At 33.3% G+C, this 25,249-nt stretch overlaps 1 protein-coding gene across 1 annotated transcript in view; it reads left to right on the top strand.

The window, feature by feature from the left end:
* Nucleotides 1-25,249, top strand: part of LOC145280649 (short transient receptor potential channel 7-like) — an 84,797-nt gene that overhangs the window by 25,337 nt on the left and 34,211 nt on the right. Inside the window, exons 5-10 of the mRNA XM_080132171.1 lie at nt 6,959-7,450; nt 8,824-8,997; nt 12,550-12,714; nt 14,141-14,402; nt 18,075-18,214; nt 21,780-21,870. Of these exons, the coding sequence (XP_079988297.1) occupies nt 6,959-7,450; nt 8,824-8,997; nt 12,550-12,714; nt 14,141-14,402; nt 18,075-18,214; nt 21,780-21,870 (1,324 nt within the window). The remainder of the gene's footprint in view (nt 1-6,958; nt 7,451-8,823; nt 8,998-12,549; nt 12,715-14,140; nt 14,403-18,074; nt 18,215-21,779; nt 21,871-25,249) is intronic.

Below are 25,249 nucleotides of genomic sequence, written 5' to 3'. Positions count from 1 at the left end.
AGGTATTGAAATTATTTCAAACATCATTGATAATTAAATAATGCCCGTGTGACAAGATCACAGTGTAGTATCTGTTCCGGCAGATACTGCAATCAAAAACCATATGTGGGGGCAACCCCACATATAAGACTATTTCCCTTGTGGCAATCATTTATTGGTCAATGTAGGGGAAACCCTTCATACCAATTGTCACTATCCAGCTCCCCTACTCCCCGGGGAGCTGGTCTCCATTTCACCAATCTCTCTACATTAAAAAACGGCATTGTGCCTAATTTGTTCAGTGGGGAAGCAAATAAATACACATTGATAATTAAATAATGCAGCGGAAAATTGGACACAGGAAAATCAGCAACAGAGTATAATGTAATTTTAGGATTGTAGGAACATTAAGCAACTATGGAATAACTATTGATTAAAATAGATGGTGCTAATGCACTTACTGATCCGCGCTATTTTTTAAAATCATATTTCCACGTTTAATTAAAGTTTTATAATATGTTTTTTATTCAATTGTAAGGTTAAAGTACAGAATAGATTCAAAACACCCTCCCCCTCATCATGTTAAGAATGGCTTTTTAAATAATAACGTTATTATTTCAGCACGGGTCACTCTCTACATGAGTACCAAATAGATTTTAGGGTCGTTCTATATGGAAATATAATTTTAAATAGGAACTGAGCGCTTCCTCTTAAATAATATTTAAATGACTTTCTATTCGATAGTTTAAATACTTGCGAATTCTTTTTCAAATTTCGAACAAAGTATTTTTTTAATATGAACAAAATATGGAAATCACTGACATATTTACGAATAAACCGAAATGTATTCTGACGAATTTAATCTGGTAATAGAATTTTAATTTATTACTTTTTATAAATATAATAATTGTAAAAGATAATACCAGAACTGTTCTTAGAACGAACACTTAGAAAAATCGACTTGTTTGCTTGAAAACAAGAGTCAATATTTTAAATTATGTATTTTTCGATAAATCTTATAAAAAATATATCTTCTTTAAGAATGGTCCTAAAATCTATTTTCAATTGACATTTACACCATAGTCACATAATTTTCCTAAATTAAAAGTAAAATGTCTAAAGTGATTTTTAATGTTTTTGGTTCATTTACTTTATGCTGTTGGGATTTTATCTTTTCTTTTACGGGTATGGTGGGTCTTGTCCGATGTGTTTTTGTCCGATTTCTTGGCCAGCATTGGCAAACCTTTTAAAAGGAGTGGAAAAATGCTTTTGACAACTTCAAAGTCCTGGCGTTAGATTAATAGGGCATTAATAGAATTAGTGAATTTTTGCTTTTCGCACCTTTACGTGACAGCATATTTTGGCATCATTTCTTTGAGTTCGGTCTATGTGATTATAAAACAAAATTTGTGTGGACAGAAAATGTGGATTTGTATGGAAATATAAGGCAAAATCCCAGACTACTAATAGAAATTATTTTTAGTAATTAATATCTTTGGATATCGTTTAATTTAGTTTTCACGTTTCCCATCCACTGAGAGGACACAGAATCGTTGAAAATTTTCCAACATAAAAATGTAAATGTAGTTAAAAAAAAATCTTTTTTTAAGAGTATTCAAAACAATGTTTTATGACTCGAAAATTAATTACTAACATTTTTTCTATTTTTGTTTCATGTTTAAACTTTTATTTTTATGTAATGCCAAGTTGTTGTTTTGTTTTTTGTTTTTTGTAAAAGTTAAATATATTCTTTGACTATTCTATGAATAACGTATTCATTGCTAACATTTATTGGGCGGGTTTTTACTGGTATTTTTTATTTTTAATGTTTGACCCATTATAAAGACTTTACAAGGTTAGGAGTCGCGTGTCTCCCACTTTTTCTTGTTCTCACGTAACCGAAATAAACATTTTAATGTAAGTAGAAATACTAAAACACTTATTCATCGAGGTAGAAGATTAACTTATCTTGCCTTTAATTTGTTATATATTTGTTTACTTGCCATTTTTCGTATGACCTTCTATTGAAAAACAAAGCCGTTATATATATATATATATATATATATATATATATATATATATATATATATATTTACCATTTTATTGTTTTTTTGGCTGGACTGTAAAATGTCCTTATTTGTACTCACTAGGAGTTCTCACACAGGCTATCATCAAAATTTTCTCTGTCAACAACCTGTGGTGTTCGCTGGCATCTAGGTTACAAGGAGTCTCCCCAGATTTCCAGTACTCTCCACCTCTTTCGATTTGTTGTTTTTATTGTTGCTTAATACCATCAACTACCTAACAACTCTAAACAAAATGAGATTCTACTTTTTTATGCGATTACGTGTAAACGCACCGAAGAATTTAGCTGCTTTTCTAGAATATCCAACAAAGTAAAAAAGGGTGATAACATTTATTTATTGTGTATTTATTTTATTAAAGCCAACCTAAGTTACCCTTCTACCTACCTGGATAAGTTTTTCTATGTTTTAACTCCTGTTTATGTATTTACTTTAAACTCATGATAGTGTAAAGCCTGTCGAGCTAGAACGAAAAACAAAATTGTAGTCTCATTTGAGCCATAGTCGGACCTCAACAATTGCTCAAAATTCGAAAATTAAAAAAAAAAAATATCGATAAAACATCTTCGCACGATTGGTGACATTTACTAGATGTGTTTCTATCAGTTGTTTGTTTAATTTGGGGCGATTATCGAGGCTCGATAATGGCTCGAATGAGACCACCATTTTATTTTTTTTACGCGACACTACCTTCATTTTTAAGTAAAAAAAATAAAAGAATTTAAATTAAGTTAAAATGCAAATAAAAAAAAAAACTCACCCAGGTAGGTAGAATAATAACTTAGTTTGTCTTCCATAACATTTATTTGTTGAGTATTTTATTTCGCTCATTTTTTTTTTCTTTTCTTAGCTAGTTTGGAAAACCACCAATGTGGAAAAAAAAGTGTTGTCAGTTTCACATGCAAATTATCCAAGTATATCTCATTACGATGTAATATTAAAAGAACATCTTGTCCGACCCCAGCAAAGCACAGACAGTCAGGTGTAACTTGAAATTTAGAACGAGTCCATTACTTTCTTGGCAAAATACGCGAATGGAAAACTAGTTTCTGACATCAAAAGCGCAAAATACTTTGCGATACTTTTATATTGAACACCGGCCATTTTACATACAGTAATTCAATAGCGGAAGCGGCGGTACAGTTGAAGTGTCGGAGTCATTCCTCGGATATTTTCAACTGAAACGTAGAACAACTGAATTAGCTGGTGACATCGTTGAGAAACTAAAAACGATGTTTTTGATATTTAACTGTGTCGCGGTCAAAGGTACGATAATGTGGCAAACAGTGTTCGGTAAATATAGCAAAAGTGAATAAATAGATAAAAATGGCAGTTTACAACGTAAAATTCAGATCGTTTAAGAAGTGCGGGCTCAGCTCTCATTCTCCTAGTTAAAAATAGAACTAAGCCCCTTAACTTTAGTTTGGGAGAAGTCGGTTTGGTTAGGTTCAAATTCTGTAGAATAACCGAAAAGAATAATTATAACGTTTCATTTAATTGTTTTATAATGAATATTTATGTATAATAATCTGAGAAAAGGACCAAACAAAATTTTACCGCTGCCACATTAACTCAGCTTATTTTTAAGTATTGAAAATGGAAACTTAATTCAATGATTGGCAGCCACTGCTTTTATTTTCTTGCACCAAAACGATTTTTACTTTTTGAAAAACATGTTATTATACAGAAAATTAGCAAAATTGATTTACACATTTACATTTAAAAATAATAGAGTAAAACTTTTTTATATAATAGGAATCTTGTTTATTTTACAATAGACTTAAAAACAAGTAGTGTCGGACGTTACATGAGAGCAAGAAAAAATGGCCGACACGATAGAGTCATAGCTTTGGAGTATCGATTATGACTTAAAAATAAAACAAATTAATGGTAGAAATCCACCCAATAAATATTACGGTAACATTTATTGGGTGGATTTCTATAAGTATTTTGCTTTATTTTTAACTCATTATCGAGACTTCAAAGATGTCAGTGATATCGCGACCATTTTGGCTTATTTTCCATATGGCACGGTCCTAATTTAAAATGTTAAGTGTTTTTCTTTCTTTAAATGTGTTCTGTTACACTGATTTTTTTATGATCCATACACAATACAATACACAATCTATCTACAATTTTATGACTTTTTCGAAATATCTTAGTCCAAATCTAATTTTAACATTTGTCAAAATAAAATAAGGGAAAAGAAAACTAAAGAAAGTTTTAAAATCCTATTTACAAAAGTTACAAAACGAAATTCATATAAGTATTATTTTGAATTATTTTTTTCTAAACCCTTCACTCGACAATGTTTCCACCCTGACGATGTCGGAAGGTAAAGTTAGTAATAATAAAATCAGTGTCATTTTTATCTCTAGTACATTCTTAGACATTGTTTGAAGGAACAGGTGCTTGTCAATTCGGGACCGGACAAAACCTACTGAACAAAACTCCATCAAAATAATTCAAACACGAACTAATGAAAAAAAAAAATTAAAAAGTAAAACAAAAATCGTTGAATATTTGTTTCTAAAATAATTACTACTAATAATTATTTTTCTTGGCAAAAATGTTTTTATTTCCTTTTTAAACATTTTCCGGTAATTTATAAATGTTGAATAGTAAATTTTTAGGCAAATCTGAAGATTACGCGACAACAAAGTCAAAAGTAAACGGCGTTTGGTCAGGTTCAGTTCTTGATCTTAAAAACTTCCTGTTTAAATTGTTCGATAAAAGTACAGAATGATTAACAAAGCGTCCCCTCTATTTTAAGGGCTTTCTAATTCATCTGCAGCTTACTGGCTGTGCTGAAATTATAACGTTATTTAGAAAGCCATCCTTAACATAAAGAAGAAAGTTCTTTGTTAACTATTCTGTACTTTCACTTAACAATTTACTTAATAAATAAACTTGGGAAATTGAAACTCTCGTCGGAAACTATTACTGATAAAGTTTAATACCAGGATAAGAATTTGATCAAACACCGTTTGCTGCTTAATTTGAATCGGGTACTTAGGTTCGTCAATATTAATAAAATTATCGGTGCATTTTATCATATCGAGTTGGATACCAGAGGAAAGGCAACCTATGCTATTTTACTGACATTTTGTGATGTTTAGTCAGACCATTTTATTTGTGCCAAAGATGAAAAAATCCAAGTCTGTTGCTCACTGGTGTATATGATGAGCTGTCTGAAGAAAAACTATTTAGAAATTCCACGTTTAATGCGATACCTATAACCGAAAGAAACTTGGAAGAATCCAAGCACTGGACTGTACTGCAGTTTCTAAAGTGAGGCTTTGTTGCGTCATTTCCATATCTTACGCTGACACTAAGATTCTTATTGAAAATATGTTTCTGCGACACCGTGTAAAAGAAGTTTCTCCAAAATGAAACTCATAAAAAATTACCTGCGGTCAACCATGATCCAGTCGAGACTATCAGATCTGGCTATGTTGTTCATTGAAAACAAAATATAAAGCAAACAGGTTTTGACCAGTTTGCCACAGTGAAAACAAGATATTCATTCTATGACCAGAGTAGTGAATGCCATTTTTTTTCGTATATTGCTGTTTTGTATTTAGTTCTTCTGACAGTGTGCAGTTGCATTTAAAAAAATCTTTTGATTTGAGCTGATTATTTTTGTGACATTGTATTTTGTCTTGGATCATTCCTATAAATAGTAACATACCGGTCATTAGAGTAAAATAGAGGTAGGGCATGTATGAATATGAAAATTTACCTACAGTTAACCATTCAATATCGGGTGAATTGGGGTCATTAGGATGACATAGGAGCGGACCGTCCCGGATGACATTTCTATAGCGACGACAACTGTGCTAGAGCAAGGTTAACTGGGGCCACTAAAGAAAACAAGTTAGTCAATCAAGAGTTATATTAATCAACAATTGGAAGCCTAATGTATCTGTTAACGAGGGCACGACCTGATATTGTCCATGCTGTTGGAAACGTTGCAAAATATTGTTCGCAGTTCACAATAGAACACTGGAAGTTTGTAAAACATATCTCGTGTAACCTAAACGGTACACGAAAGTATGGTCTATTGTATGACCAGAAAAGGGCAGCTAATCTCCTGGGGGTACTCAGATGTAGACTGAGCTGGAGATTTGCATGATGACAGACCAACCTCGAAGTATCTGTTCAAATTAAGTGATGCAGTTGTTAGCTGTAGAAGTATGAAGGAAACCTGTGTTGCATGATCAATAGCCGAAGCAGAATATATAGTATTGTCAAGTGAAGCACAGAGGGTAAAATGAATGCAGCGTCTATGAAGTGATCTAAAAATAGCTTCAGTTCAACCGACATGCATCTATGAGAACAATAAATCTACAATAACATGGACAAGACAAATGTATTGATATTAAGTTTAAGTGCATCTGAAAATAGGTAAAAATGAAGACAACCTTAAGTAGAGCAAAGGTCAGGAACGATAAATGATATAGTAATCTGACGACAACTGAGGAGTGTTGAAGTTATCAATTTTGTCAGACAATTAGCTAAACTTTGTTTGCAGTTTATCTCTTTTGTTCAATATTTGCATAGAGATCAGATATCCCTTGTTCTATAAAGCAAGGAATTAGGGTTATCTGCTCTTAGTTCTTTTCTCTGTTGTAAATTTTTGTAGATGACTTCTTTTGGATAGTCTTCCTAATGTAAATAAAACGATCGCCTTGTACGTACTTTGCAGTGAAATGTCTGTCCTTTTCTGGAATCTATCCTTAGGTCTTGAAAATAAAGTCCACATAAAACAAGTTATGTTTTAATTTGGTCGATCCTTGAATTTATAAATAATGTTAAAAATATAAATATACGAAAAATATACACGACACATTATTATAAAATATTGATTTGCTCGTTTTGCTTATTCTAAACAGATTGTAGAATATTTGCTGGACAAAGTCAATGAAGGAAGCATTTACGAGTCTGTATTGTTGTCCATAAACCTTGGTTATTCAAACATTGCCGAATCAATCTTGAAGCACCCTCGATACCAACAAATTTGGGCCAAATTAAAACTGGAAGATCCAACCGCGGGTTATGGCAAAAATAAAGATCCCAAAGTCCTTTTCTCTCAACGAACAACACCTCTGATAAACGCTGCTCAAAACAACATGTGGGAGATAGTCCAGCTGCTATTGAACCGAGGCGAAAGGATCAGTGTGCCTCATCATTATAACTGCCGGTGTGAAGACTGTGTAGCTCAAATGCAGTACGACCGTCTTAGATCGGCAAAGAGTCGGTTGAACAGTTATAGAGGTTTGGCAAGTGAAGCGTACATCTCGCTCTCAAGCAAGGATCCCATACTGACGGCATTTCAACTCTCAGATGAAATTCAAGAATTAATTGATTCTGAAAAGTTTTTCAGGGTGAGTATTATACATGTATGTATATATGTTATCAAGTTATATATGGCGACACAAAGCGTTTCACGTTTCGTTCATATAAGGAATCGTCAGGCTAAAATGTATATAATTTGTGTTACCGTCGTTTTATATATACATGTGGTGTTTAGTTTAGCTATCCAACCAGATCCATTGCTTTTCTCACTCACAGGTTTATTTTTCTATTAACCAATGAAAAAAAGATAAATTTAAGTAACGATGAGCCTGGCCATTACCAGACAAGTGACCATTTGGTAACACTAGGCGCTGTATTATTGTACCGGAAGGTAGAAATTTCCAGGTTACTATTTGGGGGCGCGTTTAAAACTACCGGGAGAGATATAACTTATGTCTTTAAGACCTGCATCTAAAAAAAAAACTAATGTAAATCCTGAGATCCACTGTCTGCTCTGTCTTATGGTATCATTTGTACCAACTGAGTTTAACAACCCGTTGGATTTTAGCGGAGTTGAATGTGTTTGCCACGGCTATTGGAAGGTGCATTGACATGCCTAGTGCACTTAAAGTAACCACGGTTCACTGCTTTTGTTTTCCGAAGAATTCTAATAAGTGAACCGTAATATGTGCATCATTTGAGAGCAGATCTACAAGCGTGCATCAAATTCAAGATGGCGGAGCGCAAATTACTACTAGATGATCTTTATTGTCATCAATACAAGCCTCATAATAGAGACACCTTGCTTAACGGTTCTCCACCTATGCAATATTCCGGCTAGTGTTGATATAAGCAAGTAAAGCCAGAAATGTTTGTCAAACTGTTATTTTTTGCACTCACAACAACTTTCATAGAAATAAATGTATTACTCTATAAGTAATAGGGGTTTACAATCAATGGACTTCGAAAGCTGCACCAAACAACCAACATATCGGGATTAGAACGGAGTTAAATATGGTTTTAACTTTTTTGACGTCCTAACTAATCCTTATTGTTAAGAATGATATAGTTTTCAATCCATTTTTATAATTGTCTGATTCATACAATCCTCTAAGTAATCAAAATGTCTTATCAAGATTCAATCGGATCTATTGTGCTGTGAAATTTATTACGCTGCAATTTCTTTTATCTGTAAGTAAAGTACTGACTTATGCTCTACTAATTGTATACAATGAATTGTTGACAATAGGTATTTTGTTCCACCATAAATGAGTTTGATATGCCATAAAACGGGCAAACAAAATGGTTGCCATTTTACTATCAGTAGAAGTCAATACTTGCAAGATTGTTATTCAGATCATGATGTTATAGCTATAATAGTTTAATACTATATGAAGTTACCGGTGTACATGTGATGATTATTTTCTTTTGTTATTAATAATTTCTTTATTTCGAATTATAGACTGAATATTTTGCTTTGGTCACGAAATTGGACAATTTCGTTGTGAAACTCCTGAACCACATTTATAACCAATCAGAATTGGAGTTGATCATTAACAAAGTGGGCAAAGGCAATGAAGAAAAACATGAAAATCTTGGCCGATTGAAACTGGCCATCAGATATCAAAAGAAACAGGTAACGTTCTCTTTTATATCACATCACACTTTTCTCATATTTTTCAGTCCAATTTGAAATGAACAAGTTTTACAATCACACTGCAATTCTGTATGTTTTCCCCCTATTTACTTGCCTCCCCACGAGGGCATAGTTAGACACCAAAGTCGGTTTTTAATGCGGAGAAAGGATTTAAAAAATTCTCACCCGTGAAGGATTTCTCCTCCACTAACGGAAAACAAAAGATTGAAGTATAGTATCAGAACAGATACTACACTTTCAGTTATATATTTTTTATTTACTTTGAAAAGTTGACAACAAAACAGTCATAAATAAAAGAAAAATTAGACTCAAAGCCACTTAAAAATTGGGGAGGAAGTGTTTATGGTCATCCGCATCACTGTACTTTTGCTAGTCCATGCTGATCCTAGCAAAAGTTCTCATCACAATACCTCAAACACATCGAGGGTCGTCCTACCTAAGATTCACAAATCATATCGTGTGTATGTGTTTTCTTCTTTTTTATTTTTTATGTTGGCCCGGGGGCCAAGTTTCTGTACTTTTTTGTTATTAAGCTATTTCTCCCTTTTATTTTTTATATTGAGAACGTGTCATTACTAAATATTATACATATCTATTTCCTTCACACTTAAAAAAAAATAGCTAGATATATACCCGCATTCTTTTGAACTCTTATTTTACGCTGTTACTTCACTCGAACAACGCTGGGTAACCTTTTCAATCTCTACTATTATATAAGAGGAACTTTATCTGTGAGATCGCTCCCTATGGACTCGAAAACAGCTGGGTCGATTTTTATGAAATTTTACACAAAGGTATTTTACGTGCCTGGCGGTTCTCTTGTTATATAATGTGTGGTATTATTAAAATGTCGTATATATTTGTATTGTTGTTGTTGTTGTTGTTCGTCTTAGGAAGAGTCTTAGTGTTATAGAGACAGTCTTAGTAGTCTTAGTGAGAGATTAGAGTCTTAGTAGCGTTCATGCGTCGAGTGTTCATATGTCTTAAGATGTTCATGTTGTAAGAGATGGAGACATTGGTGAGATATAGCGATAGAGTACATATAAAGAGAGAGAGACAGTTCTGTATATGTATATATAGTAGACAGTGTACATGTTACTACAAGAGAACCAATTCAATGAGAGGAGATTTATGAATATCTTGATAGATAGACTGAGAGATACTGCGTTTGACATTTACGTTTTGACAGTTGTGCATATAATATAAACACGTTACCTCTCTCGTTGTAATGATAAACACAGAAGACGCAGATACACAAAGACGATGACATCCTTTATTTCATGACCGGTCCATGATTTCGCTTGAGGAATTCAAAGTTTCTTTACATGGTTATTTCTAAAACCCTCTCACTTGTAGAGGGTGTCTTGATTCTAACGGAGAATCGGTCTGCTTCTCTCCGACTCTTCTCCCAGACTCCCCGACCGCATCTAAAAACTTTACCTATATTGGGAACTCGTCACGTCATCGCATGATTAAACATGTGCTCATAAAGCACGTTGGTGACATGCGTCACGTTGCCAAACTTGACATGACCCCGAGTTCAGTAACCTATTTTTCAAATAATATTTTTACAAAATATGTTTACAATTTCAATTGACGATTAAATTCCTTAACAGAAACAAATTTCATTATTACATTCCTTTTCCATATACAGATATGTAAGCTAAACAATTGCAATTCCCTATTTCAATAACATTCTGTATTTATTTTAACTTATGATTGGAATTTTCAATTCCAAATCTAGCTTCGCAAGTTCGAATCCTTGACTATCCTATTTCATATTTACATTTAACTAATTCCCTATTTTTACTTACATGAAAAAGGAACAGCCCTTTTATCATGTAACACTCTTAGATAAGTTTTGTGTCAGAATATCTTCGATAAGTATCCATAATCAATAGGGCTAGGACAACAGCATATACTTTTCATTGTTTCGACTCTCGAGTATATATCCGTTGATATCTTATATGTCTTTTATATAGTGATGTGGTTCTCGGTTGATTAACTGTGTCGGATATATACTCGAGAATAAAAGCAATGAAAAGTATATTTTGTTGTCCTAGCCCTAATAATCAAAATACTCCGGTGAAAGAAGGGACAGGCGATTTTGACCAAAGTTAACATCTTACACAACCTAACATCACAAGTGCATTTAAGAAGTTTTATTACTACACAAGCCGTAAGGCCCAACATAAAATCAACAGTAGGCTTTTGGATATGACAAGAACGCGTTCGAAATGAATGTTTCTGCTTAAAGCACAGTTGAAGCATGATAATTGACTTTTGCATTTTAAACTTTAATTTAAGCCATTATATATTACATAGAAAAATGCAAGCATGAAAAGTAATATGGTTAAGATTAAACTTAGAAAAGTAAAAGGATTAGCTGTTAAAACTGGAAAAAGAAAGCCAAGTTATTCTAGTAAATAAAATGCAATGAATTTATAACTTAAAATATTGCAGTATTAAGAATTTTTTAATTCAATTTAATATTATACAATTTTAATACTGGATGTTTTTTAAGTTATAAATTTATTCTATTTTTTACTAGAATATATTTTCCTTTTCTTTTCCAGTTTTAAGAACTAGTCCTTTTACTTTTCTAAGTTTAATTTTAACCATATTACTTTTCATGCTCGCATTTTTCTATGTAATCCATGATTTTTCCACGTTTTACTTTGTCAACAGTCCATAAAATAATCATTATCAATTTCTTAAATTGACTGAATAAAAAAATTAAATAAAAGACATTTTAAATAGTCAGTAGACAGTTTTGGCCGGCGAGCCAAGGCGAAAGGTCAATTAGCAATTGAACATAACCAGCAGCCAATCAGAAAAAAATCTCTTACAGATTCTGAGAACTTTTGTACACCAGTAAATTTATAACTTTTGTTTTACTGAAGGAAATTTGAAATTTTTTTCATAATATAGCTGAGGTGACCTATGAACTGTAAAAATTGTTCGGAATTTGGTCGCAAAATAAGTGAGCGGTGAAGCTTTGACGCAGTTCTAAATGAGTAAAACTAACACTGAGCAATATATTCAAATATGGCAGTGTTTGAATGACAAAAATAATTTTATAAAATCAATATTAGGTTCTCTACAGTGAAATATAATGTGAACTTCATCACTGCCATATGAAGCTTTCTTCAGGTGCATCGGGACGAGTCCCCAATTAAAGCAGGGCAATCAATCGATTTAATTTCGGTGACAATAAAAAATATGGGAGCGTGAAAAATTCGGTGCTCATCATTCAATCCCGGGCTACGTCAGGTCCTGCTAATATTTTATATATTTTCCCAACTAAACATTATTTTTCATAATTTTTCAATTCCCTTATTATATAAATCTTTGTTAATATTCTGTCTGGTGACAAAAATGTTGCTTGTGCCAGTAGTGGGAGTATCGCCACCTCTGACACTACCACAGTTTTGAAACAAAAAAAAAAAAAAGAAAAGAAAAACACTGTTTTTGTTTATAAAAAATTGAAACGTTTCTCATTTGTTTCTTTTCTTTTTATTCCCATCGCAGTTTGTCGTTCATCCGGCCATTCAACAAAGACTCGTGTACACGTGGTACGCAGGAAAACCTGTTCTCGAACATTCTGGAGTATTCCAAAAGCTCTGTGGGACTTTTCTGGTGCTCCTATTTTACCCTTTTCTTCTTCTTGCACATCTAATTAAACCAAAATCTCAGGTAAGGTCCCTTTTAGATAAAAAAAATCATTGTTTCGTTTCACAAAATAAAAATATTTTAATACAAAATTTTGGTTCACACAATCTGAGCATATATAAGTCGTATCAATATTATTTATAATAAGGAAGGTCAATAATTCTCTGTTTATTCATTTATTTACTGTTTTCTTTTTTTTTTTTAGAATAAATCATAATTTAAGATTCGTAACGTTGTTTCATTCACGGAATCAAATATCTAGTGTAATCCGGGTATAAGAGATCCGAATATAAGAGAGATTTTTTTCTGGTCCCAAATTAGAGTCTGTGATAATCTACAGTGTAACTTGTAGGGCTGTAGGGACCTGATAAGAAGTCTCTTATATCCGGGTTACTGTATTTTAATAAGATGAAAACTAATTCTGGCACCGAATGCTTTAAGATTTAATAATAATTTAAGCTATGACTTATCGAACGAACAGTTTATTTTCTTATGAGTTATCACACCAGATATGAAGGATACGCAAGGGGAGGGATTAAAATATAACGATTAGAATAAAACAGACAAATATCTAAAAGGACAGATTACATAACAGACGACAATTCCTCCGACCCTAGGCATTGATTGATAGATACACAGCAATGTCTCTCTTTCCCTTTTCGTGAAGCACATGCGTGTATCAGGATAATATTTTAATATCGGCATTAGAATGTGTTCTCACATCCATCTTTTAATGACATCGAAATATCTCGGTTAAATTTCTTACATGTCTACTTCTTTTCGACTGTAGAAGAGTAGGAGGTACAACTACTTTTAACATAATCTGCCGTAATAGACATACACTCGCAGATTATCGAATCAGTTTTAAGTTCAACTCCTTTCAGGTAAAGTGTGCTAATTTATGCACTAATAACGTGGTAAGAGTCGAATACCATCCCCCTTATGAATAAATAGTAAATACGTGATATTATAGTGTTACCCACACCCGCACTGAGGATTGAACCTTCAACCTCCAGAAATATAACTTTTATAACTGAATTTTGCTAACTACTCTATCCACTGCGCCACAAGTCATTGCGATTATATTGACTGAAACATTGTGAAAATAGCACTCAAGATGACAACAATAGTCCGAATCCAAATACGAATTCTTGCTGTTTTGTATTTTCTAACGATGCTGGATTGTGACCACGTGCTGACAATTAAAGATGGCGACGATAATACATGAAAGAAATAGAAGCAATGTAGAAGTTAAAAATTAACGACCTACACAAGATTTCGACTACAAAATAAATTCAACATTAGATAATCTTAAAACGTTTATATTATAAAACAAAATCATCAGTTAATTAATTTGAACATTCGAGTTCAAATATTGATAAATAATACTTTTCTTAAAAAAAAAAAGTTTTCTTTTTGTTTTTGTTTTTTTTTTTGTTTTTTTCGGCAGATTGGAAAGATTCTGATTTATCCGTGCATAAAGTTCATGTGTCACATCGTCTCTTTCATCGTCTTTCTCTCTTTGATCGTCATTTCGTCATTAAACCAAGAAAAATATTTGGATCAAAGATTTTCCCAAGCCTTACCCGATGTATATGAACAATACACGGCTTTCAGGAATGCCTCCAACATGGATTATTTTGGTCAAGATTTCCCTCTTCGAAAATCTTATCTCAATGAAGTTGAAGTGATGCTATTCATTTTCGTCTTGGGTATGTACATTTTGTTTTTGTTTTTGTTTTCTTTTCAATGTTAAAAAATGGATACTGTTAAAATAGTTACGCTGTTACTACTTCCCCCAGCTGGGGGTTCCCCGGCATCAAAACCAACAGAGTGTAGGTCATTTGTAAAAAGTTTTTCTCTGACTGAGGTATCGTTTTGGTCGTGTGCATTTCTAGGAGGTACACTTTTTGTCTTTTGCCTTTAAGAAGATATTAGTTTATTGCTAATCGCCTGATACGCCATTGAATGCCGACGTGGCTGCCCAGGTATTTGGGGTGGTTGGGCTAGAGTGCTCTTCCTCTAGAATGCTGGCCATTCAACCCCACTTTCGGACACTTGTCATATCTTCTCTCATTGTTTCTGCATTTTTTTTTGTATTGCTAGCCTGGATGTAGGATTAATGAAGTTTTTTTGTTTTTTTTGGTGGGGGGGGGGTGACAAAAAGAAGCCATAAAACATGCTCTTGATTAATCATAACGCTTATATTAAGTCTGAAGTATCAATACGAAAAGATTTTAAAATATAACAGTTTGGGAAAAACTGTTCTAGTTGAAACGAACTATTTTAATTAATTTTATTTCTAATATGTATACGCCAATTTCCAGGAAAAACGGAGGAAATGGTGTGCAGAGAAGACTGTGATTATATATTTTAAAATAAAAAAATTCTAAACCATGTTTTTATTTAAACAAACATCTCGTACGTAAAATTATATCTGTTAGATTTTCAGTTATATCACGACAGCATTGCGTCTGATAAATCGATATTTGATTCTGTCTAGAAAATTTCTCATTAAAATAAAATGTTTTTCGATTTAGTTTCACCGAGGTCACATTACCATCCTGACAGTCGCCAACAATTCCTGATTTGTCGTTTTCAACTAATCCGCCATTGTTTACATTCTGGAATTAGGGTTTTATGTTCGCTTCGGGCTGTTTAAATTAATCCGTTATTCTTGACTCCTCATTATGTAATACTTAGTTACAAACCATGCACCCTAAAAGAAAAATGATTAATGTCTTTTCTATCAAAGTGATTTATTAAACCGAAAAAATAAATTAATGAGAAAGGACGTTCTATGTTTGGTACAAAATCGTCTTTAAATAAAGTAAATAGAAAACAAGTTTCTTCAGCAGGTGAAGAAAATTTAAAAATACTTTCCCCAAACGCAATAAAAAAATATTTGACACTAGTTCGTTGGTAGCGGATCCCAACACGATATAAAGAACCCAAATTATAAGCAGTTCATGCCTGTATCATCGAACTGACACCACAAAAATAAAACGAAAAGAAAACTGCATATTGTCCACGTCAAATAAGCTCTACTTAAACCAACAACAGAACATGCATACACACTTAACTGTTTTTACTCACACATAAGCAAGGGCTTAATACGTGCTAAAAATATTTAAAACAAAAATATTTGCAAACTTGCTTTAAGGTCACACCAACTTTAAAATCCTCTATACCTTCTGATGTCTGATAAATAAAACATAGTTGATATATATATCAATTAATAGTATCTAATTACTTGTATAAATTACATTGTTAATGTATTTAACTTGCGTTAATTCCTCAACAAATATTTATAATATGACAAAAATAAATATAAGTTTTGGTAAGTAATAAAAGTATTGTTTGGATCATTCAAACTATAATTCTCATCTTGAGTGTTTCGATTAATGCAACCTCCAACCTTGTTTAGGCGTATCTTATCGAACTTTGCAATCTGTAGTTCGATAAAAGACCTCTGAAGGATGTTGAGGATGACATCGAACAAAATGCTATGAGAATAACTCAACATGAGAACAGTCATTCGAATAATCCAAATCATATAAATTACCAATCCTCATCTAAAACCACTCAATAACATTAATAAACGATTATGTAATCTTGGTTTTAATTCTAGAGTGACCACTAGAATACGAGTGTATGAAATTCAATATATTTTTATTAACACTATTGAAGAGATCGCACTCTATGTCATCACTGCTGAAGATAGGACATTATCAAATGAAAGAATGACAATGCCTATCCGTACGATACAATCAATTTTTATTGACAACTCAATAATTTGCAAAGAGAATTGTTAGCAATAAATGAAAGTTCAAAATGCTCGAGAACTTTCTAAGTGAAAGGTGTAAAGTCTTTTAAAGATTAATCTACACATGTTTATTTCGACTGACGCCCTACGAGTTTTCATGTTACAGATGGGATAAGCACGTATATGTGTATGTATATTAGCGTGCCTGTTTCGTCAATGAAAGTGTGTTCGGTGACCGACGTGTATATGCTGTCGCTATGCGTACACTAGTTCGTAAATAATTCATTGTCATGTATATGTGCTGCTTGCTGAACTTTTTTTTTTTTTTACCCTAAGTGGTCTAGACTCGATTGTGACATGCGCATGTATTTCTGGTCGGGAAAAAAACGGAAAGAGAAAACAAAAACAAAGGATACGTTACGTTCTTTTTCTGTCAGTTATTAGACAAATAACTCTTGAATGTAATCTCTTGGATTTCAAACAGGTTAGTCAAAAGTTAAGCACTTGAAGAACCCAATAAAAAAAAGGGTACAAGGTTAACTGACAAAATATTTAGAACACATTTTTGTAATTTAATATTAAATTATTGCATAAGTTCTATTCCAAATACCGTTAATCCCTTGGGTTCAATTTGTGATTAATGCAAATCAGACGCCGTTCTGTTGGTCGGTCAGGTTGTGTAAAACGCATTATAGCGTTAAGCTAAGTATATTTTATCATAATTTATTATGAAATGGTTAATATATGAGATGAGTTGATAAGAATGAAAGCAAACCAATTAAAAATATCCACATAAAAGCATATGTAAAATTTGCATATTCAAATCTTGATAACAAGAAAATTTTATTCGATTGAAGTGGATATTCATACAGGGAAACAGGAGAAGAAAGTAAAGTTATGGATGAAGGAGGGAGGCTGGGCGTGGTGTTAAGTGCTTGTAATGAGTGATTATAAACGCGAAGGGAAAGAGTAGGTTATATATATATGAAATGAAAGAGACGAGAAGGAAGCGACAATAAGAGAACAAATATATCTTCATCTGCTCGTTTTTGAAGAAAGGACAACTATATATGACTATACCCTTCTAAAAATAGGACATAATACTTGTGAACATAGCTTCAGAATAGAACATATACTATACTACTTTCTTTCCAAATAAAGTAATGCGTGGGAGGACAGTATTATGACGAACGAACATATATTACACTACCCTCAAATGATAGAGTAATATCTGTGATGATTGTTTTATAGCAATAGAACAGATAGTAGACCACCGCCACCCGCTGAATTGAGCATTAAAAGAGTACATCAATACATGAACTACAGCAGTACATGGATATATTTAATAGTATAGATTCGGTTTTAGGCATACACACACCATACGTCCATTATTGATAGGTATAATTATATACTCAAAATATCAAATTTTATTTTCTTGTTTTATTTTTATGAATCACCATCAAAAAAGTACAAGAAATATTTGTTATAATTAAGATGAAAGGCTGTTTTATTTGGGTCAATTTTTATCCGTATCTGACCATAAATCTCTATTTTTCCTTTTTTTATTTATGTTTTAAGACCGTGACTACATTTGTCCCCACTTTTTTTTCTCCTTCAGGTTTTATCCTTCAAGAAATGAATCAACTATATGAAGATGGCATCAAAGACTATTTCTCTTCAAGTTACAACATTATCGATTTCATTATGTTGGCATTTTATTTCCTCTACTTCACTTTGCAGGCCTGCATTTTGTACAAGGTGAGCGGCAGAGTGAGAGAAGAGAAAGTAAAAATAACTGGTTATAAAATTAATGTTAATCATCGACTTTTAATGCCATAAAAATTATCTGATTCTTTCGTTAAGTAATTTTACTGAATTTTGTCTGACAGGTAAGAATAGAAACAATTAGGTATAAAAAGAAAACGTTATTTCGGTTTTTATATTTGCTTGGTATCAATTTTTTTCATGGTTTTGTTCGTATGTAGTAACAATACACCCAGGTTTATTTTACCTGTGATCCTGTAACTAGAATAGTGTCCATCCATCTTATACGTAGAAAGGGCAGTGCATTAACCCTAAACACTTTGTACGTGTTAGATGTATACCATAAATTATTTTGAACAAGATTTGTTTCAATCGCTTATAACACTGAAACAATACATTTCTCACATTCCTTTTTAGGATAGTCGTCCTTCGAAAAGTATGCATTCATTGTGAGGTTTAAATAACTTCCTTTTACAAACGTTATCATACTTAAAAAGACAGGTAAAACTTGCGGAGAATGCTGTTTTACGGTTGTTGTAAAAACTGAAATTTAAATTGCCTTCCGTTTTATTTTTTTTAATTTACAGGTACCCCCCCCCCTCGACAAAAAGAGGGTGGACCTGTAAATTCACCCTTGTCCGTTCGTCTGTCCGTCTGTCCGCACTTTTCTCAATAACTACGCTTTAGAATTTTTTTAAATTTTGCACAAACATTAAACATGATATGAGTAAAGAAGCAACAGAACAGATTTTCCGGGAAAACTCCGGTTGCCCCCCTAGGGGTGCCTTTCAGTTTAAAATGGCTAAAATTAACACTTTTGTGCCTATTAAAAAAAATTGATACCTTAGATTTTTATAAAACTTTCTGAAAAGTTGTAACTAACTGATTTCTATGTAATTTTGCTTGTCTATACTTCGCGATAACTCTTGGGTGTGCCCCAGGGGCTCTTTTAGGGCTAATAAAAACATTCCATTTTTGGGACTATTTTACCATATTTGTCCAAAATTTTCTCTGTATGTCTATTTAGTAGTTTTGCATGGTGCTGAACTCAAATTTAAATATGTTAAGGCCTTGGGGACTTATGGGGCTAAATTGGGGGGGGGGGGATGGACTTATTCATTTCTTTTTTTGATACGATAAAAACAACACAAATTGTTGGTATAACTTAGTTGTGCTCGACATAATTGTGACTAAGGACTGCAAATGTCTCTTGATCGTAGATTGGATGAATTCAGTATTCACATTGAATTGGCGTACGAGTGTTACCCTTTCATAGAATTCAGAACTTGCCACTTTATATTTAAACAATAATAATATCCATACGGTGAATAGAAAACCTACCCCCAAATCAAATAATTACATTATTTTGCGCCGAAACTCGTACTTCTAGAATTTTTCACGGTATTTGTTGTAAACGTTGAAATTTAAAAAAGAAAGAAAGAAAAAAAAAACAGATCAGTAAAATTTTTCACATAACTTGTTTCGAAAACCTTTGCCGCTGATCAACGCGCATGTGCAAAGCAAAAAATAACCAATTATATTGCATAAAGAAAAAAAGACTAAAATTCTAACTTGAGACACGCGTGCACGTAAAGCGAAACAAATACACCTTTACTATTCACCGCAAACGCGAACCATACTTGCCTGCGGTGAATACACGCGACAGATTCTCATTACTGTTAGAAGTTACACTTCGTTACAGGAAATACAAACACCAAAAAAATAAAAAATTTAAAAAATAACGAAAAAAGGGTAAATATACGGTTACATTACAACAGAACACCGACTACGCGCGTGCCCCAACACCCCTCCAACAATTTTTTTTAGACAATTTTTTCTTCGAATTTTAAATTGTCCGCCAATGAAAAAAAAATTTTTTTTAATTCTGTTCTGAAAAAAAAAAAGTCTTTCCGACATTACCCCACCCACTTGGAGTGCTTTTCTTTTTTTTCGTATAATTTAAATGTTCCACAAAAGATTCGTACGCCATGTGAAAAGGCATTTCTCTACGTGAAGGCACATTCAACAATCGTCGTTTATGCTGCCGCGTGCGCGTAAACAGAAGCTGTAAAATGGTGGAAAGTAGTTCGTGGGTTCAGGGGTTAATACCATGGAAACGGTAAATTTGCCCCAGGTTCGAGTATCAGATTCGTTGTCAGCGACCTCGATTACCCCTAAAAAAAAAACAAATTAGAATAGTCGGTGTTCTGTTGTAACGTAACCCTACATTTACCGAAAAAAGTTCTAATTTCGCGAAAGCAAAGAAAAACTTTACTAAAAACTTTTTGTAAATAACATTTAACTTTTATGAAAAAGTTTTACACAAACTAACTGTAAAAATTTGTGTGTGCGTATGTGTTGGATACGTCCTAAAGTGGATTACTGCTGTCACATCTAGGAGGTACAGCTCCGAGCATTCTTCATTACAAATCGACTTCAAAATCTAGTGGGCGAGTGATCTCTTTATTTTTTTCTCTCTATGGCCCTTTTCTCACAGAAAAAAAACCGTTGATAGTCTTTCTCTATTGTCACTTCGATTGAAGATATTCGGCTGAGCTTCAATCTCTAGTTCCCTCTTTTAAGACATTCACAGCAAGACTTCGTCTTCTGCCACAACTGAAAAAAAAAAAACCTTTATACGTTAGCACGGGATTAATTTTCCGCTGGCTACAACATGTTTTCCTGAAATCCAATGTCAGCAAATACTTATCACAACCGTTTTCTTAAGTAATAAGTGTTGGATTATTCGGACTACTGTTCTCTTTTCATGTTTCGGTCAATGTAACCTTTGTTTTCAGGTGGGTGGGTTCCGTCTAACTGCTGAATCAAAACGGAATAAGATTACATCGGCCGAAACGTTGTTGAAATAACATTCGGGATGAAAGCAGTGGTCTGAATAATCCAAATTATCAATCCTCATCTCAAATTCTGAAATGTAATCAAATTTTGGGTACTTCTGCAGTTTACGGACCCTAATAACATTATTTAGAAACCCATGAGGAGGAGGACTTTGTTAACTATTCTGTCTTTTCACTTAACAATTTAATAAATAATGGACACCATAAAAATTTAATTTAATTTGAAAAGCATCTAAAAATATCAGTCCATAAACTACACAAGTAATAAAATTTTGTTAATTTTATTTATTTTCTCTCCTATTCAACATCGTTTAATTGACCATTTATCCACACACTCTTATCCTCGAATGGATTTTAGCTTTAATAAAATTTAACATTATTCTGCTTCCTTCACGGTACTAATTCTCTTACAAAAGTCTTGTGCGGACCATATTTCACATGTTTGCACAAATAAATCTTGTTTTATTAATCCTCTATTTGCAGTGCAGGACTTATTCTCTAGCTTTTCTGTCTGAAAATATTTCCATTTTATTTATTTCTATGAAGTTTCAAGTCACGATTGTTCGGATAGAATATTGTATGTGTATTAGGTATCTAATAAAACAAACGCTTTAACTATTGCTACGGATGCCTCTGCGACGTCTTTCACTATTTCATTAACGCGTATATGAATGTAACCAATAAAACATTTTGCATTTCAGAAAGAAAAATCGACGGACTATTTACGACAAAAAATTAACTCCACTGCGCATTTTAATGAATGTCTGTATCATATCTATTGGCTCAATGCAGGTGAGATAGCTTTGACTTTTTAAAATTCTCTCTCCTATATATATAATTAAAAAGAAACAAACCGAGTTATGTGTTCATCAACGTTTCGTCTTTATTTCGAGACTTCCTCTGGATGAATGCGATTAAGAAAACAAAAACACCAGTACAAATATTTGAAAATGTTTCATGTGCAAAGTGCGATGCTGTTCTATTTCGGAAACGGAAAAAAAATCGTTGGAAATTCAAAAAAGGAGGAGGGTTGCGTTGTCAAAGAGAGGGAGATTTTTAATAATGTCATATAGTCGTTAATGTTTTCAAAAGATATGAACGAATGGAAAGAATATCTGTTAAAATACAATCGTCTTGAGTCAGCGCTTATCGTAAATTCAAGCACAATTAAACAACGTGCAGGTTTCTATAATGTAGCACCATTAATAAGTAAACTTTTATTAAAAGAACATAATTTAATTGTAGACACAGGTTAACCTTCTCACACCATAGAAACGCCCCCTGTAATAATTAATACATATAATCTCAATTAATAAATTACATTACGAAAACACACTCATTTCATTTCTGTTACACACCTAGATTTGCACATGAATCATTTTCAAATATCTGTACTGGTGTTTTTGTTTTCTTAATCTCCTTCATCCAGAGGAAGTCTCGAAATAAAGACGAAACATTGATGATCACATAACTCGGTTTGTTCCTTTTTATTTCTCTATTTTGTCGGAATACTGTGTGTGTGTGTGTGTTAATAGTTGGCCAGGTAAGTAAACTTTGTATATATACACTTGTGAAGTCTCGTTATTTATTCTTAACTGAACGTAAGTATCGTGTTTTACTAAGCTTTCAACGTTTTTTTTGGGGGGGGGTAGAATGAAAGTTAGTACCTGCCTTTCTCTATTCTCCCAGACACTATGTCATCAGAAATGAAAACAAGGTTAATATTTGACATCTGGTTCAAAGTGTCCCATTTTTAAAAGCTAGAATTTTCCTTCAAGTTAAACCCGGCCCACCTTCGTGGGGAGGCAAATAAATAAACCGGCTTTAATTTATTATGTTTAAATGTACCTTATGATTAAGCCTATGCCAAGAGAATATACTTTTCATTATTTTGACTCTCGAGTTATTATCAGTTAATATCTTATGTTTTTAGATAGTGATGTGGTTCTCGATTGATTACCTGTGGCTAACTGTGTCGGATATATACTCGAGATTCAAAACAATGAAAAGAATATTCTCTTGTCATAGCTTTAATCATCATGTGTTTGTCCTTTTACTAATTTTGGCTGTTACTAACAGCGTTTGACTTATATTTAATATTATTGTTGTTAGCAAATTGACAGTCAGATCAGCTTGCGTGAGGAGCATATTTGCAACTTCTGAGGAAGCGCTGCCGCTGCGCTGCTCTCCGTAGTACTATTGTTTTGTTTTTTTATTTGTTTGTTTGTTTTACCGATTTGGACAGCTCGTTATAGTTATTACGATTTTTCGATGGCGCCTAGAATCCACTTTCTCGACAAGGTACATTCTACCATGAAACCGATATTAATCACAAATGAACATCATAGAACTAAAACAAGAAAGTGACATAAATATACTTTCGAACATAGGAAATGTTCGTGAACAAAATTTGGATCTAGTTTCAAACAGAGAACGATGGTTTATTTTGTTAAGTCGAAGTAAATGTCGACACAACAAATATCAGCATAAATATATCCATATCACCTTTGTCTATATATTAACCAAAGAGGGTAGGTCCCTTCACAAAGTCGTGTTCAATACTCTTAGAAAAAAAAGACATGAATTCCCGTATTCCTACTAGCTCTGGCATTGCCAAACTTGTTCTACTCCTTCAGGCGCTATGAGATTAGAACTAAGAAAATAATTTTACAGCCTAAGAATACTAATCTCTATCTAAGATTACAGTAGAACCCCGGGATACGGCATTAAAAATTAGTAGCAAAATACAGTTCATCGTAACCCGAAAAAAACATATCCCGGGGTTATACTGTTCTAGAACTACTCAACTTGCTAACTTACTTTCTGAAAATCAGCAGACATTGTGTGTTTACAAATTGTGGCCGACGTTTTTAAAACTAGCCGGCTTTTTTTAAATTATGCAAATTTATTTGTAAAAAGTATTCCTTTGTTTTTTTTTTTTTAAGTATTGCATATTTTTTTTAAATTCGGGATCTTAAGATTTTAATTATCGTTGAAATGGTTTCAAGATAACTTATAATTATTTTTCCAGAATTTTTAATTTAATTTATTCGAACTTGAAATTCGAATGAATTTTTAAAACTTGCCACTGTATTTTTTACACGTAAATATACATTTTTCATATTATAGATTAACTTCAGTCGTTTATCTTTAAACACAATCAAAAATTAAACGTAAAACTAAAAAAAATAATTACGATAAGCCCCTTTTAAGAAATACGGAAGTCTGTTGGGGTTTTGTTTGTTTGTTTGTTTGTTTGTTTTGGTTTTTTTTTGTTTTTGTTTTCTGCCATTTTTGCTCGTACCTAATTCTCCAGCCTTCTTTAATTTTTTTTTTGTTTTTTTTTATTACATTTTCACCCCAAACAAGGCACATTGCCACTTTGGTGTAGGGGCTACTATCAGGGGAAACATCTACTGGGGTACTATGTAGGGATTAGGGCAGCGAGATGTTGGTTCACGTTGCACTTGAACTTATGCATGTCAGTACAGTTGGGGAAGCAGTGACCTGGAATGGAATTCCAAAGTCTAGCAGTTCTGGGGAAGAAACTACTGGAGTAGAAAGATCTTTTACATCTAGGGATCTCTACAGTGTGGGGTGGGATTTTGCAGCTTGTCGGGTCTGTCGAGGGTGTTCACGTCGTGGAGGCACAAGTGCTTGCAGTTCTTCAGAGCATTCACCATTATAACACTTGTAGAACAGGCAGAGGGATGCAACGTTTCGACGATGGGACAGAGGCTGAAGTTTAGATGCCAGTTTAGGGCCTATCAGATTTGCGACTCTCTTTTGAACCCTGTCAAGGAGCGAGAGACTAGTAGCCGATGCACCGGCCCAAATATGACAGCAATACTCCATACATGGGCGAATAGTGGCCTTATAGAGGTACAGGATACTTTCGGGTATTAGAAGCTTTCTAGCACGGTAGAGAGCCCACCTTCCTTGCAGCGGTCCTGGCAATGCCCTCGATGTAATTGTTCCAACTCATGTTTCCTGTGAACGTTAGGCCAAGGAGCTTGAGAGACGTACTCTCAGATAAAGAGTCGTTGGCCATTGCTATAGGTGGTAGAGAAGGTTTCTTGTAATTATTGAATGAAACCAGTTTTGTCTTGGTGGCATTGAACGTTACCATCCATTTTTGTCCCCATTCCACTACTGATTGGAGGTCATCCTC

The sequence above is a fragment of the Euprymna scolopes genome, chromosome 1 (assembly GCF_053919585.1).
Source record: "Euprymna scolopes isolate OS-2025 chromosome 1, ASM5391958v1, whole genome shotgun sequence".
NCBI lineage: Eukaryota > Metazoa > Mollusca > Cephalopoda > Sepiida > Sepiolidae > Euprymna > Euprymna scolopes.
This window is presented reverse-complemented; position numbering and strand designations above follow the sequence as displayed.